This window comes from Centroberyx affinis, unplaced genomic scaffold, assembly GCF_046629955.1.
Source record: "Centroberyx affinis isolate AG114_WGS23_722 - 3 ecotype Tasmania unplaced genomic scaffold, CSIRO-AGI_Caff_v1 ptg002401l_1, whole genome shotgun sequence".
NCBI lineage: Eukaryota > Metazoa > Chordata > Actinopteri > Beryciformes > Berycidae > Centroberyx > Centroberyx affinis.
Window position 1 is genome coordinate 160,925 of NW_027280652.1, and position 15,867 is coordinate 176,791.

The 15,867-nt window shown below is 44.1% G+C and overlaps 1 protein-coding gene across 1 annotated transcript in view; it reads left to right on the plus strand.

Moving 5' to 3' along the window:
- Positions 1–13,783, plus strand: part of LOC139656176 (adhesion G protein-coupled receptor B1-like) — a gene marked incomplete at its 3' end in the record, with an annotated part of 82,153 nt that extends 68,370 nt beyond the window's left edge. The window contains exons 24-31 of the mRNA XM_071533680.1: positions 311–370; positions 5,721–5,819; positions 8,088–8,259; positions 9,072–9,167; positions 9,608–9,647; positions 10,848–11,497; positions 12,802–12,837; positions 13,625–13,783. Of these exons, the coding sequence (XP_071389781.1) occupies positions 311–370; positions 5,721–5,819; positions 8,088–8,259; positions 9,072–9,167; positions 9,608–9,647; positions 10,848–11,497; positions 12,802–12,837; positions 13,625–13,783 (1,312 nt within the window). The remainder of the gene's footprint in view (positions 1–310; positions 371–5,720; positions 5,820–8,087; positions 8,260–9,071; positions 9,168–9,607; positions 9,648–10,847; positions 11,498–12,801; positions 12,838–13,624) is intronic.
- Positions 13,784–15,867: the final 2,084 nt, after the last annotated feature.

The following is a 15,867-nucleotide window of genomic DNA, read 5'->3' on the forward strand; positions in this document are numbered from 1 at the left end:
GTCAGGGCAAACTGAATACTGAATACATTCGTTTTCCTCGGATGAAAATTGTCAAATTTAAAGATATTTAATATGGGCACAAAACATGAGCTATTTGTGGCAACACATGCGCCCTGCTCCCCTTTACCCGCAGGCTGTTCTGTCTCCATTGGCATTGTTGGTGCATCCAAATGTTATTATTATTTTCCTTTCTCTCTCTGAACAATATGTTTGCTTTTCTTCAATGATCTCTCTGTTCAACTGTACCTGTTTTTTGCTGTCTGAAACGTCATGTTTGAGTTTGCACAGAATCCCCCTCTCTCTCACTCAGGGCTCTTCAATCAGGAACACATCAGTCTCAGAAGCCCCCTCCCATGTCATCAGTGATTGGGTAAAAAAAAACCTGCCCATCCCACCCTCGTCTTAATGTATGGCTACCAGCCCTGCCCATCACCAAACCTGCTGAATCTACTCCTCTAGCAAGCACCTCTGATTGGCTTACTATTACTTCCTCGCTATTTACCTCGCTATTTACCTTGCAATTTATGTTAACTCCTGTTAGCTGGATATAAACATATCTTAACATTATTGCCTCAGGTTCTGACAATTTCTGGTATGCTTTTAGAGAAGATCTAATTGACTTTCCATAATAACATACAGTAGTTGCAGTGCAGTAATATTTTTTTTTATTTGTGTGCGAGTGTGTGGGAATGCATGTGCGCAAGGTCGTTAGTATGGTAGTGTGCATGTTTGCATCTGTACAAGTGTTTGTATTCTCTGACTGTTGGGGTAAACAGTTGTCTGACAGTAAGAGCCGGTGAAGCCCGAACAGCCTCGAAATGTCGCTTCGATTTATTTGCATTTTCTTTTCTTTTTTTTCTTTGCATCTTCAGTCCGAACGCGACCCATTCAGAAATCTGACCACATGCCGTGCAGCAAGAAGCGGCTGGTCGGAGACGGGATCTGATGTGATGGCTTCCTCCTTGAGTATATACAAAATAGACTGATGTGAAATGGACATTCTGAAGTTTGATTGTGTCATTAAATCAACTTTGGTCCGTTTTCTTTGGTTCGAACCATAGTTGAACTCAGTTTGTTTAGGATCACACTGCCCAACTAGGGCACTCGGAGAGCACAGACCTCCGCCAAGGTTCGTGCTATTATTGCTTGTTCGTGAGTCGGATCCGGATCCGCTCCAAAATTTAATGGGTTCTTCCTTGGCCCATGCTACACCCTTCCACCAAGTTTCATGAAAATCGGGCCAGTAGTTTTTCCGTAATCCTGCTAACAGACAAACAGCCAAACAAACAAACAAATGGCACCGAAAACATAACCTCCTTGGTGGAGGTAATTGCAAGTGAACCAGGGCTTGTGACAAAAGTCACATGGACGCACAAGTAGCTTGTTTATTGTACAGAATTTAGGTAACCTGTCATATTGCCAGGGTAGAGAGTTTGATGGGGTGGGGGTGGTGCGCTCTTTCCCTTCTCTGGTGTACATATCACATGAAGAAATAGCTGAATATGAGCATCAGTCCAGACTTCATTTTGTTCTGCTAGGTTTTCCAAGCATGAGGACTGCTCGCTATGAGATGCCACCATCCGTCTCCTTATACCCATAATACTTGAGTGTTTTGGGGTAGTTTCCAGTATTTGGTTTGGATTACGTTCTCACTCCTAACAAACCGCACCGCACTTCTCTTGGAAGAGGACATAGACTCACCTGAGGTCGAATGCCATTGTTCCCGCCTGTCCAAACGAACCCAGCTAAAGGAGGAAACGCTCTGGAGTTCAAAGAAACCACTCCAAACATGCTTGGTGTGAACACGCCCTTGGCAACATAAACCTTCATGTCCAAGTTCACCAATCGTCGTACTGTACAGGTGCCTGCGTTACACTCTTATTTTTGAATTCGGTCTTGGCACGCTAGAGGCGGAACTGTAGTGTTGTAGTACTCGAGATCGGTCTTGGTCTCGAGACCGGTCTTAAGACCACATTTTGCTGGTCTCGGTCTCGTCTCGGACTCGAGTGCATTTTTACTCGGTCTTGACTCGGTCTCGGACAAAGAGGACTCGGAATTTTATTTCAAGACCAGTCGAGACCACAAGTGCAGCAACATCATTACCTATGATGTTACTGCATTACCAAGCTATCTGCTCAGGGTGTTTTAACACTTCTGTTTCATTCTGCCCACTGTCTTGAGCCTTTCCAAAGGTCAGTGAAATCCAATTGCAATGTTTCAAAGGATTGCCTTCTGTCACTGAGCACATACTGTACATCCATTTGTATTTTACTTAAATTCCTAAATAATGCTTTCTTTCTTTTTGAATTTTAGCAGAGAAATGGTGTAAATGTTGAGCCACTCTGATTACATGGTCTTGAAAATGAACTCGCATTGGTCTGGTCTCGGTCTCGACTCGGTCTCGCCCCCCTTCGGTCTTGGTCTTGACTCAGACTTGATACGCTCTGGTCTTGGTCTTGACTCGGTCTTGGTTTAGGTGGTCTCGACTACAACACTACGGATCTGGTCGCCACCTGGATGTGGAATTGCGCAAATGGTGGACTTGGACATGGATTTTTCAGTTTCTGAGACGTTCGAAGTGGGTTTTAACAAAATCCAAATGTTGACTGTCTATTTTTCATATCTGTCTGTTTCGTATAAACATGAGGAGGAAGCCATCGCATTGGATTCTGTCGTCGACCAGCCGCTTCTTACGCCTCTTACGTCGTCCAGAATTCTTCCAAAGGTTTGAACGGGTCACGTTCAGACTCGAAACGCAAGTGAACACAAATTAATTGCAGCGGCATCTTGAGGCCGCTCAGGCTTGAGTCAGTGGACAGTAGGTTGTGTGTATCTGAACACGATGTGACCGGCGTCTTCCTCTACTGGCCCGAAAGAGATCGTACGATTGTTTGCGAGAACTCTCAGCGATGTGGCTGTTTGTTTGTTCTCTCTGTGGTGGACGGAGAAAAAAGGCAAAGGTGTCATGATGTTTTTTTTTTCCTCTTGGTGTCTGAACACCCCCACCCCCACCCCCACCCCCACCCCCACCCCTCCAACCTCCCTTCTCCCTCCTGCATGCGTTTCTCAAGGTTCAAATGCATTACATGTTTAATGAAGGTAATTAATGTGAGCAGTATCTAATACCAGGCGAGATGGCTCACACCTCTGAGACTTTGCCTCGCTGGTGAGGCTCCTTTTCTACCAAAATTAGACCGTAATTGGCTGGGAAAATTAAAACAGACGAGAGGTCTAATTCCAACCAGCACCGGTATTTCCTCACTACATGGTAACGGCGTAATTGCCCGCGCCACTTCAGCAAACGCTGAACTATTTTGAATCATTTACCCTGTGTGTCGACAGATTCTAGTAGCAGGTTGATCAAACATTGAGATGTAAAAGTGCTTTTTTTTTGTGAGTAATCAAACTCCTTCCAACTCCTTTTAAAACAGGTTGGTATTCAAATCGGAGCACAATCTCGGAACCCATTGTCTATCGGTCTGACAACGATTAGACTCTGGGGGCGACAGCCAATATTTCTGGGTTTCCGGTGTAGCCAGCGGACATCTGGGCCAAGACTTCCTCTTCCCTGAGCCGGTCATTGTTTACAGTCCGATTAGCAACTTGAGACGCGAGAATGGAGTTGGAGTTGTGAAAAACTTGTGAAACAATCCGGTCGTAGACGTCGTCTCTCGACTCCGACTCCATTCTCGCGTCTCAAGTTGCTAATCGGACTGTAAACAATGACCGGCGCACGGAAAAGGAAGTCTTGGTCCGGATGTCCGCTGGCTACACCGGAAACCCCAAAATATTGGCCGTTGCCCCCAGAGTCTAATCGTCGTCAGACTGATAGACGATGGGTTCCGAGATTGATCGGAGCAAAACTCTAGAACATCATGAAGAACGTATAGAACAAGGTTCATGGTCAAGTGGAATGAATGGATTGAACCTGGTCAATTTGTCCATGTCAGATCTTTTTTTTGGGGGGGGCTCAGCTTACTGCATCTCACCCCCCCACCCCTCCACTCCCCACCCTCCTCTGCCTCTCGATCCCGAAGACAAGGGAAATGGTGTTGTATTTCAAAAAATGCTGATTGCTTTTTAATATCACTGCCTACGGCACACATTTAGTGGTTGTATTGCCCTTTTACTTGAAATTGAATTTCTTCTATTACGTGATTTTTAATCCAGGCGTCCAGGGGCTACAGAATCGATTCTTTCAGCTCTTCGACTTTAATTGTTGTTTAGCAGGAGGCCATATGGTAACAGATTAGTTTCTTATTACTTGTCAATGTCCCCGGCATTGTATTCAATCCTTGACTGGCAGCGACAGTGGAGAGATATACAGAATTATAGATGGAAGTCTCGGACACTTTTGTGAGTTTTGGGAGTATTGAGCGTTGTAAGGAACATACAGTAAGGCAGCTTATGGGTATCCATACCCAGAAATCATCATCTTTTGTTGCTTCTACTGTAGTATTGTCCTGGAAAACACATACAGAAGTAATTCACACCATGTCCTTCAATGAACACATAGTAATTCTTAACTGCTTAAAGGCAAAATCCACCCAAAAAACATCTATCTTTGTACTTTGTGTTTCTCGGCTCACATTGGTGTCAGTCCCTCGGAATCAAAGAGCGAGGAGCTTCTTTCTAGAGCCGCCATTTTGCACCAAGAGACGTTCAACAGTCACACAGGGAGAAATCCATCGCAGATGAGGCGGAGCGACCAATTTCTCCGCCGACAGACCAGAATGCAACGCGGCCACGAGACGTGTAGCGTTTTAAGTAAGGGTTGAAAGGCATTCTGGGAAATATAGGAAACCACTGAGCCGAAATGGAAGTAGACGAGGCAGGTTGAGGGAAAGTGGATAAAAGAGAAAAAAGCAAATTACAACACTTCATCACAAAGCAACTCCTGGAATACACCGAACCCCACTGATTGATGATGTGTAACAGTGGAAGAAGATCGAGGGGGATTTTTCCTTTTTACCTATTACATAGTGAACAGTGACTGCATTGACTGTCTGAGCCCATAGCGTGCATGTGTATGTGTCTGCATGTAGGTTGAAGTTTGAAATGTGTGTGTGTGTGTGTGTGTGTGTGTGTGTGTGTAAGCCTTAGTGTTAGAGCCTGGCAACGCTCGTGGTTAAGCGATCCGCCTGGCTAGCGGTGCGTAGACGCTGCAGAAAGAGCGGGTGGAAGATTTTCACCGGGATTTGTTCTCTTATTCCGTAACAAACAGATCGCCAGAGCAGCTGCAACGACGTAAACCCTCAAACAGACATATGAAACGCCTTCATTTAGGCATTTAGTTTATGGCGTCATTGCGTTTCAAAGCAGATAAATGGGCGAGGGTGCGAAACATCGATTGAACTCCCACTGCCCACTAAAGAAAGCTTCTCGTTTGTGAAGAAAAGCAGACATAAGGTGAAATATAAAATATCCCCCCAGTCCCCAGTGTGGCTATATCTCTGCCCCCCCCCCCCCTCCCACCGCACACACACACACACACACACACACACAAACACACACACAAATGTGCCCGCCCATAGCCCTGAGAGAGAGATAGCGCGAGAATACTGTGACTCACTGTGCGTGCGATTGTGCGATTGTGTGTGTGTGTGTGTGTGTGTGTGCGAGCGCGCCTCCGTGTGAGTCGCGTGTGTGTGTGTGTGTGTGTGTGCCGGTGCATCTGTATCTGTTTGTGTATGTTACAGCGTGTTAATTTGACTTTGCAGTCAGATGACAGTGCCACTGTACAATATGACGCTCAAATGTGCCAAGTGCGGAGTTATCTCTTCGGCTGACGTTTCCACCACAGCTACCAGTAACGCCATGTTAGTCCCGCTAATTATTTTTCCTTAACTCTTCTTTACCTCTGTTCCCTCCCCCCCTTCTCTCTCTCTCTCTCTCTCTCTCTCTCTCCCTCACTTGATTTGTTCTCTCTCCTTTATCCCTCTTTCATTTCTTCCTCTCCTCGGTGCCCTGCTTGGGAGGATTTCACAATATGAGAGGCTGCTGGAGCTTATACGCTGTTGATGAAAGCAAATTGTGTGTGTGTGTGCGTGTGTGTGTGTGTGTGTGTGTGTGTGCGTGTGTGTGTGCGTGCATGCCGGTTGGTGCTTGTGTATCGTATGTGTGTACACTACATATTTATGCATGTGTTGTTGCCTGGTTATATTAGAATATATTTAAAAAAAAATACTTAGATTTAGAAAATATGTTGATTGTGTGTGTGAATTGAGACCAGAGACCACATAGTGCTGATTAGAGGAGGCCATGGCTACATATGCAGAGAGGACAGCAATACACTTTGTTGTATCAATTTGTGTGTGTGTGTGTGTGTGTGTGTGTGTGTGTGTTCCATGAGTGCACAGATGGCAGACTATCTGATAGAAGTGTGTTAAGGCTAAGGTTCATCCGATATGGGTTTCTGGAGGCTGATACTGATATTTTTTTTCGATTGAAGCCGCTTTTTTGTGCCAATATTCCATATCTTTTCAAATTCAACCATTTCCGTGCCAAAAAAAAAATCCTTAAAAGAATATTTAGTATTCAGTGTTTTCCCCCCAGAATTATATTCTTGTCAAGGCGGAAAAGCCTCTGAAACAGCATTTAGACACCAGGGACACTAAAACTCCCCGTTGAAGACAAGTAAACAGTAAACATGTAAATAGTAAACGTCTACCCCCCTCCCTACAAATGATGCAGAGTGTAGTGTAGAACAGTGGTTCTCAATGTTTGGTCCGGGGACCACTAGGGGTCCTTGAGGGGGTACCAGGGGGTCCCCAGCAAATTGATGAATTGTTAAACTTCAGCATTATTTCATTTATAAGAAGTTAAGACAATTAGAGAATGTAGAAGAATGACTGTTTTGATCATAGTTTCTCTGTTATCTCTCTACCTACAATACAGATAGTCAAGGAATTCTGGACAAAATCATATCTGACAATAAAAATATTCTTAGATTTGGGTCTGAGAGACGAAATCTCATCAAATGGGGGGTCCATGGCCTCCATAGTCCCTCCCTCAATTTCATTCAACTCGGATAATAAAACATATTCATGCACACGTGTGGAATCTGAGCAGAATGTCTCAATTCAGGTGAAGGGCTTCCCATAGACAACCAGTGTAGCATTGATCAATTCTACAGTAAAAACGTAATCAGTCCAACTGCATTATATCCATCATATCGGAGGTGGATGATATCAGATTTTTTTAATAAAAGGCCAATATCGGCAAACTGATATCTGTCTAACCCTAGTGAAGCGTCTCCAATAAAGCTGACAGCCTTTATGAATATTAGCAGCTGTTCAGTCAGTTAGAGATCCTGAACGAAATTGACACGCAAACTGAAAACGTCCGTGTTCATCCAGAATATGCACATCAAAACAAAAATGGCGAGACTGAGACGGAATGAGTCAGGAGAAAAAGAAAAGCAGCACTTGCAAAGTGAGAGTAATGACGATTCTCCAGACTCTCTCTCTCTCTCTCTCTCTGTCCTTCTACCTCTATCCCTCTGCCTCTTCTTCTATTTGTCTTTTGCATTCTGTTTCGGCCTCATTTCACTTTGTTTCCCCCCACTGCTCATCCTCGCTCCTCCTTCTCTTCCCAGTGGCACTAGATCCTCTATGGTTTGACTGAACCATCTTGAACATACATGCATGTCATATATGTGAATTATGAACATATATATCTACAGATAATGGATGTATGTTTTTGTTTGTGATAGTAGCATAAGTATTTGATGTGATATGTATTTATGCATGGGTAGAGTTGTAGGCTGCTAACTCTATGCTATCAATGAGGGCAATTAGTAAGGGCAAGTAGCACAGTTTTAGGATAATTTTAGGTTGTATTTTCATCATTATTGTTCTGTGCCTTTTTAGACAGTAGAAAAGAAATGAAATCAGTTTATCTCTTAGCATTGTTTTAGTATCCTGTAAAAACTAATCATCTTAGCTAATTCTAGATATGAAACATCTTTAAATGAATTTTGATACACAATTTAGCCAATTAATGCTAGCTAACGTTTGCCCTCTTTGTCATCTTGATGAAGGTTTAGTCGGGCTCTCCTTAACTGCCGTTCCCCTCCCGTCCTGCAGGGCGTCGCTGTGGAGCTCCTGCGTGGTCTTGCCCCTGCTGGCCCTCACGTGGATGTCGGCCGTCCTGGCCATCACCGACCGGCGCTCCGCCCTCTTCCAGATCCTTTTCGCCGTCTTCGATTCGCTGGAAGGCTTCGTCATCGTCATGGTGCACTGCATCCTGCGCAGAGAGGTACCTCTCTTATTACAGTGGCCTTCACATATTAAAAGCTGTGATAAGCTACATTTTCTGACCGCTAGAGGGTGACAGAAACCGCAACACAGTTTGTAAATAAAGCACAGCAAAGCCACTGCACTACGGAGGCCTGCTAAGGACAAACATTGCAAAGCACCGTGCATAAAGGCTAGTAGTTAAGCTAAACGTATCTCACTGGATACTCATTCATGCTACTGAAATTGCCATCTGTTATTGGCTGATCTTTGGTGCCAGGTCACCTTCTAGAGTACAACAGGTGGTGACATCACCTGGCACCAAAGATCAGCCAATAGCAGATGGCAATTTCAGTACCATGCTTTTTACCATTAGATGTCAGGCTTCACCTTCCTGGTTTTGTTGGCTGTGTTATCTGGTGGTTTGAATTTGTTTTGTTGGTTTTGAAGTGAATGATGAGCAGAGGAAACGGTCTTATATCCTTAGTAGTACTTAGGGTTTGACCAATATGAGTTTTTTTTTTATTTTCAATATCTTTAAATTTGACCATTTTCATGCCTAAAAATGTACAAGTATTAAGTGTAGATTTTTATTAAGTGTAGATTTTTATTGCCTCTGAAACAACGTTTAGACCATCATGGGACACTAAAACTATTCACTGCAACCCAAGATGATGATAATAATAACAACAAAACATATTAATTTGCTTGGAATTAAGGTTAAGGTCTTCCTATAAACAACCAGTGTAGTATTGATCAATTCTACAATAAATATGTAATCAATCAAACTCAATATATCGGCTCATTACCTGTGTGTTCCATGGTGTGTCACAGGTTCAGGAGGCAGTCAAGTGTCGCGTGGTCGACCGCCAGGAGGACACTAACGGAGATTCAGGCGGATCTTTCCAGAACGGCCACGCTCAGCTCATGGTGTGAATATTGGAATGTTATTATTTTGGGAGAATTTCTTATTTTTCTTCCTACAGGTTGTACTACTGAATATTAGGGACGGGACGATATGTTTATCTCACGATACGATTCGATAACGCGGTATAGTATATAATTACGTTTATTTCTTGAGCCGCAAATCTTTCTAGCAAAGGCATTGGCTTGCTAGAGTGTAAACAATTTAAAAAATGTCATTACCAAGTGTAAACAATGTAATTTCCATAGAGAGCTTGTGATTACTACAGCAGAATAAAATGGAGCTAATACCGTGATTTTTCTTCCCCCATGATATATATGTATTGTCACGTTTGTATCGCGATATATTGAATTTCGATATATCGTCCCATCCCTATTGAATACTGATGTTTTGTTTGGGTTTTTTTTTTTGCACTTTTTAATACACATTTCTTCCCTGTCCCCAGACTGACTTTGAAAAAGACGTGGACATGGCTTGCAGATCAGGTAAGCGTGTTTGCATTCACGTATGTGGGATTTGACTTTGAAGGCAACAGCTGTCTCTTTGCGCTTCCCCGCTCTGTGTCTTGTGTGGACTACTTCAACATTCCTCAGCATTGTCAGAACAGATGTGAGGCATGTTCCCCTTCAATTCTGCACCCGTGTACTTCAATCAACATCACAGCAGACTCCCCCATCGCCGGGAAGCTGTTTTGACAAGACATACAGCACATTACTGCTGCATAACGCAATTTATCCCGGGCTGTTGGGAGTGGGATGAACGTGTGCTGAGCAGTAATATGCAGATAAATAGGGCTGTCTGAGTCTCTCCTACACCCGCCGCTGTATAATTAAGTCCCTCCCGACAGTGCGGCATCAGATACCGGCTCTCCTCTGATATCCGTTGGGAGCAGAAATCTGATTATCTCTTGAGACAGGATATCAAGAAAAAGCATCTGGAGCAGAAACGCTATTGAGACGCAGACAGGACCCGGTTGAGAAAAGATGGAAAAGAACAGAGAGGAATGATTTTTTTTTTTTTTTTGGCTTTGTATATATGTCGAGTGGGAGTGGGAGCGTGGCGAGCGGTCGTGAGATATTTAGTCGTTTCGGATGCGGCGTTGTCTGATGTTGTTTACCAGCCCCGGACTCGGCATTGGGATATGCAGTCCGCCACAAGCCAGCAGTGGTTATGGTGAAATGGGGTCGGGTCACAAGTTCTAGGCGAGCACAGTGTCAGTGGTGCCTGTCTATTGAAATAAAAAAACAACAAAAAACAACTTGCTAGCGCCTGGACTACCATTCCCAGTAGGATTCAAACAAATCCAATATTTTGACCCATTCAGTATCTTTAAATTTGACGATGTTCATGCCAAAAAAAATACAACTATTCAAATTTTATTCTTGTTAAGGTGGGAAAGCATTTAGACCATGAGACACTAAAACTCTCCACTGAAACCCATAATAATAAGAATAAAGCTCATCCACGAGCATGGAATACATAATCAATAACCAAAATGTCACATCAGCATTAATTCAGGTTAAAGGCTTCCCATAGGGAACCAGTGTTAAATTGATCAGATATATAAATGAATTTGTAATCAATGAAACTGTATGGCATCCATCATATCAGAGCTGGACGGTACCGACTGGACCGGATCAGATTTTTTAATAACAGCTGGTGTCCTGTCTGTCTGTCTCGTCCAGGCACCCTGAAGCGCTCGTCTCTCCAAGGGGAGGAGAAGGCCTCGGCCGGGACTCTCACCCTGCAGAAGGGCTCCAACTTCAACACCATGCCGGCCAGCATGGCCAAGGTCCACCTCCAGAACGTGGCCGACTACACCAGCCACACTCTGACGCTGCGCCGGGAGAAGGGCGCCGCCAAGGGCATCAGCACCGAGCTGCCGGGCGCCAAGTCCATCTACATCTGCGACGGCGAGCTCTTCAAGCAGCTGGACGGAGAGCTGCCCCGGGGGAACGGGGAGGGCGGCGGCTCCGAGGGCGCCGGCGGCCCGGGATACGTCATCCTGCCGACCAACAACACGGGCACCCTCAAGCCGGCCAAGGGCAAAGAGGACCAGACGGCCAAGTACAACATCGGCATCGAGCAGCTGCCCCAGACCAGGCTCATCCACCTGGCCAACCCCGCCAGCGGCGAACCGGTGCCCGGCTTCGGGCTGAAGAGCCTGCCCGCCGACCAGGTCAGCGTGTCCTGCTCGGAGAGAGACTCGCCCGTCCACAACCTGCAGAGAGACTCCCAGATGGCCAACAGCATGTGTGACGGAGGGGACTCTGGGAACTCGGGCATGATGTCCAAGAGCGAGACCGTCTCCACGCTGTCCATGAGCTCCCTGGAGGTAAGACCAGTAACATATTCACAACCTCATACTGTAGAATAAGAGATGCATATAAAGCTATGATAGCTGATTCCTAATCTGATAACGTTTTTGCAGAAACTGTTTTTATTCATTGTTAAGTTAGAATATTTTACTATGGCAGTGAGTCAGTAGACACCTCAATCCTCTATAGCTGAACACTATCAAAATGTCTGTTCTTTATTATCAGCATCTAATTATTAAACATAAAAGCTGGCATTGTTATGAAAATGTAACTATAAATCTGGTTCACCTTTGCTGAGATTTTTCACACAACTCCTTCATCTATTTGTTTAGAGATATCACACACGACACATGGACGCACAAACATTGCTTGGGCCAATCAGTGTAATTTTGAAAATGTCACAATACAATAGCGAGATTCATCATTCCCAGGTTTTTTTTGCCAAAAGTCCGATCAGTGTGATGCATCTTGGTGGCTCAATTTAGCAAACACCTCGGCAACCGCTTGTGTTGCTAAGGACAATTTAGAGTCTCCAATCCAGCTGACTGTGGGAGGAAACCCAGGAGAACACAGGGGGGGAAAATGTAAACTCCACACAGAAAGGACCGGGAATCGAACCCACAACCTTTTGGCTGTGAGAATGAATTCAAATCCAGCCTGGGAAACCATTTCACATCTCCTTTCCCGTCTCTCTCAACTGAATAATTGTCCAATAAAGCAAAATAGGAAACAAGATTAAAACAGAACTCCAATCAGCGATGTTTGAGATTGTCCTCCCCACTGATTTCATTCAAAAACACCATTACAGTTGCAACAAAAAGTATACCATCTTTAAAAAAAAAAAAGGTTGGTTTTCACTCAGCTCCTAGTGCAGACACCAGTGGCAGGATCAGACACACACACTGATCGGCACACAGCGGGGCAGGACATCTGCCTGCTGGTGTCTTTTTCACTTCAGGGCAAAAAAAAAAAAAAAACACGCTTCCCACAATGCAGCGCGAGGCGGCAGCTGCCACGGCAACCGAGTAGCCCGAAGGTCAGGTTTTCCTTCGCCCCGCTCCGTGACGGAGGAGCGGGAAAGGTCACCCGGTCGCAAGCTGTTAACTGCAAACTCACGCCAACAGGGTCAGCGCGGCCAAGCCTCGCTTCTTTCCCTTCATGACTCACTGCTCTCTCCTCCGAAAAAAAAAAAAAAACACCCTTTCTTTTACCGACGCGGAGATACAGAACTCGTCTTCTCGTCTGCTCACAAAAGGCACATGACACCCGAAACGCATCTTTAATCTCTCTGTCTCATCTCCCTCCCCCCCCCCCCCCGCAGAGACGAAAATCGCGCTACGCCGAGCTCGACTTTGAGGTAATTTTTAAGTCTCTTTTTTGATTTCTCTGGAGTGTACCGGAAAAGGCTGATATGTCTCTTTAACTGCTCCTACAGCTGTAGAGTTTTTGCATAATCGCTTTTGTTTTCCAAGCTTTATGAGTGCCGCTGCAATGTTGGTGGGGGGGGGGGGGGTAAGTCCTGCTGTATTAAATGTGAGCGGGGGGGGGGGGGGGGTGATGCGGGATTGACGGTAGTGTTGTTCCCAGGGTTCGTACGGTCATGAAAAACCTGGAAAAGTCATTTGAAATTTAAAATGCAATTTCCAGGCCTTGGAAAAAAGTTATGGAAAATAATATTTTTGGAAAAGTTTTGGAAAAGTCATGGAAATACAGCTAAAGTTGCATCAAATATAATTACTGATTAATCCAAGCATGAAAATAGTCACGTAAATTGGCACAGCTGGGGAATCACTAGTTAACATTTTTAAACTGGTATTGGATTTAAAATATGACAAAATGTATCTAGGTGTGTCTGTCTGGTATGGTGTAAATGGACTGGTGTTTATTTGTTCTAGAGAGGCACCATATGTTTGGAATGCAGACCTAATTTTACTTATACTGTATTACAGTACAAAATTGTCAGTGGTACCACAGAGTTACAATACAAAATTGTCAGTGGTACCACAGAGTTACAGTACAAAATTGTCAGTGGTACCACAGAGAAGTCATTCCTTTTGGTCATGGAAATGAAGTTAAAAGGTTGTGGAGAAGTCATTGAAAATCATTGGTGAAAAAGTGTGTGAACCCTGATGTTCCCGTGACAGAAGATCATGCACACCCGGAAGCGCCACCAGGACATGTTCCAGGACCTGAACAGGAAGATCCACAGCGCCGACAAGGACCTGGAGTCTCCGCCCGTCGACGCCAAGGCCGCCAAGCGATGGAGCGTGTCCTCCGCCAGCAGCGACAAGACCAACATGAGCGTAAGGAGTGTTTTTTTCTCTCTCTCTCTCTCTTCTGATTCTCTTTCTGATCTTGTACTCATTCTTTCAATCTTTCCTCTTATCGTCAGCGCAAATCGCCACACTCGAGCCAGAGTTGCCCGTTCAATTTTGAGCGCAGCCGTTTAGAAGATTGGATGTTTTTTTTGTGTCTGCGTACAGCGTCGGCATCAGAGCAAATTAACTTTGGGCGTATTTTTTTTATTTATTTTTTTTGTATTAACATCTCTCAAATCAGGGCGTCCTTGTGTTCTCACAGCCAGAAGGTTGTTGGTTTGATTCCCGGTCCTTTCTGTGCAGAGTTTACATGTTCTCCCCTGTGTTCTCCTGGGGTTCCTCCCACACTCAGCTGGATTGGTGGATTCTATCAGTCCGTCTATATTGAGGGACTGATGTTTTAGATAGCTGGAAAAAAAAATTCTGCTATCAAACTCCATTGTAGCTGAGCTGGAAAGATCTGGACCTGACGTCAAGTTGTCTACATTTGGCCAGTCCATGGGAATAAGAAAAATACACCGCCAAAAAAAAAATGGACCCAGAAATGCAAGGTGCGTCGCCAATAGCTGTTATTAACAGCGTGAAAGTGTTTTAGGGTGGATTTGTCCTTCAAGCGGACTCCAGTCCACCTGACTGTGGGAGGAGAACATGCAATCTCCACACAGGACCAGGAATCAAAATCAAAACACTGACCACATTTTGTTGTTTGGTGGTGCATTTTTCTTGTTCCCATGGATAACTGGCCGAACGTAGGTACAATGTAATGTCATGTCCAGGTATTTTCAGTGCAGCTACGACAGAGTTTGATAGCAGAAGGTTTCAGCGTTCTAAAACATTGAGGGTAAACGTCAGGTTTTGGTGTCAGTCCCTCAAAGAGCGAGGGCTTCTTCCTAGAGCCGCCATTTTGCACCAAGAGACGTTCAACAATCATACAGGGAGAAATCCGTCATGGAAGAGGAGAGAGACCAATTTCCTCAATAGACCAGAGGGCAATGCAGCCACAAGACATGTTGTGTTTTGAGTCTAATTAGCTAGCTAGCTATATTGTTGGGGAAAAATAATTTTCACCCTTGTGGGTCAAATTGAATGAGCAAAGGTTCAAGAGTCTTCTGTGAAGTCCTTTATTCATGCATGGTTCAGTTCAGTGCTACAGATAAGCACATAACAAAGAAGTGAAGCTCAATACACTCGCTTTTATACACGAGAGTAAACAAAAACATAAATCTCGGCATAAAGCCAAACGCACAGTTCAGATTTCTTGGCTCAAATCCAAAAACCTCACCTAATATGGGACACACGGAAACACACGTATGAATAGCATGAACTATTATCCACCTATAAGAACACTCAAAATCATTTCATAACCATATATAGCACACGTGCACGCATACATGCACTGATTACCTCACCATGGTATGCAGAGAAAAAAAGACACTCTACTCTGAGAACAAAGAACAAAAGAACAGAGTGTGTTATTCATATAAAAAACACAGTATTCATTTTATTTCTTACATTCCTCCCTTTTGTCACAGAGAGACAACTAAGATTAAAATAAAATAACGCTAGATACATCCTAATCTATGAATGCGTCACTTATTTAGTGAGGAAAACATTACTTCTAAGAGTTACAAGCAAGCTTCAATCAATATGGATAGAAAACACATAAATGAGGGTAAAAAAGGAACACAATAAAGGCATGTTGTCTTCAAAAGATCATGCCTCCTCTCTGGGTGTTGTCGAAAGGCATTCTGTGAAACATAGGAAATCAGTAACTGATGTAGAAGTAGACGAGGCAGGTTGAGGGAAAGTGGGTACACCAAAAAGGTAAATTACAACACTTCACAAAATAACTCCTGGAATGCACTGAACATCACTGATTGATTATATTTAACAGTTTCAGAGTATCCTAGCCTACTATCACTCAACATAGTGTATGCTAAAGTGTTAGTATGGAGCCTACTATCACTCAACATAGTGTATGCTAAAGTGTTAGTATGGAGCCTACTATCACTCAACATAGTGTATGCTAAAGTGTTAGCATATACCTTACTGTCACTCAACATAGTGTA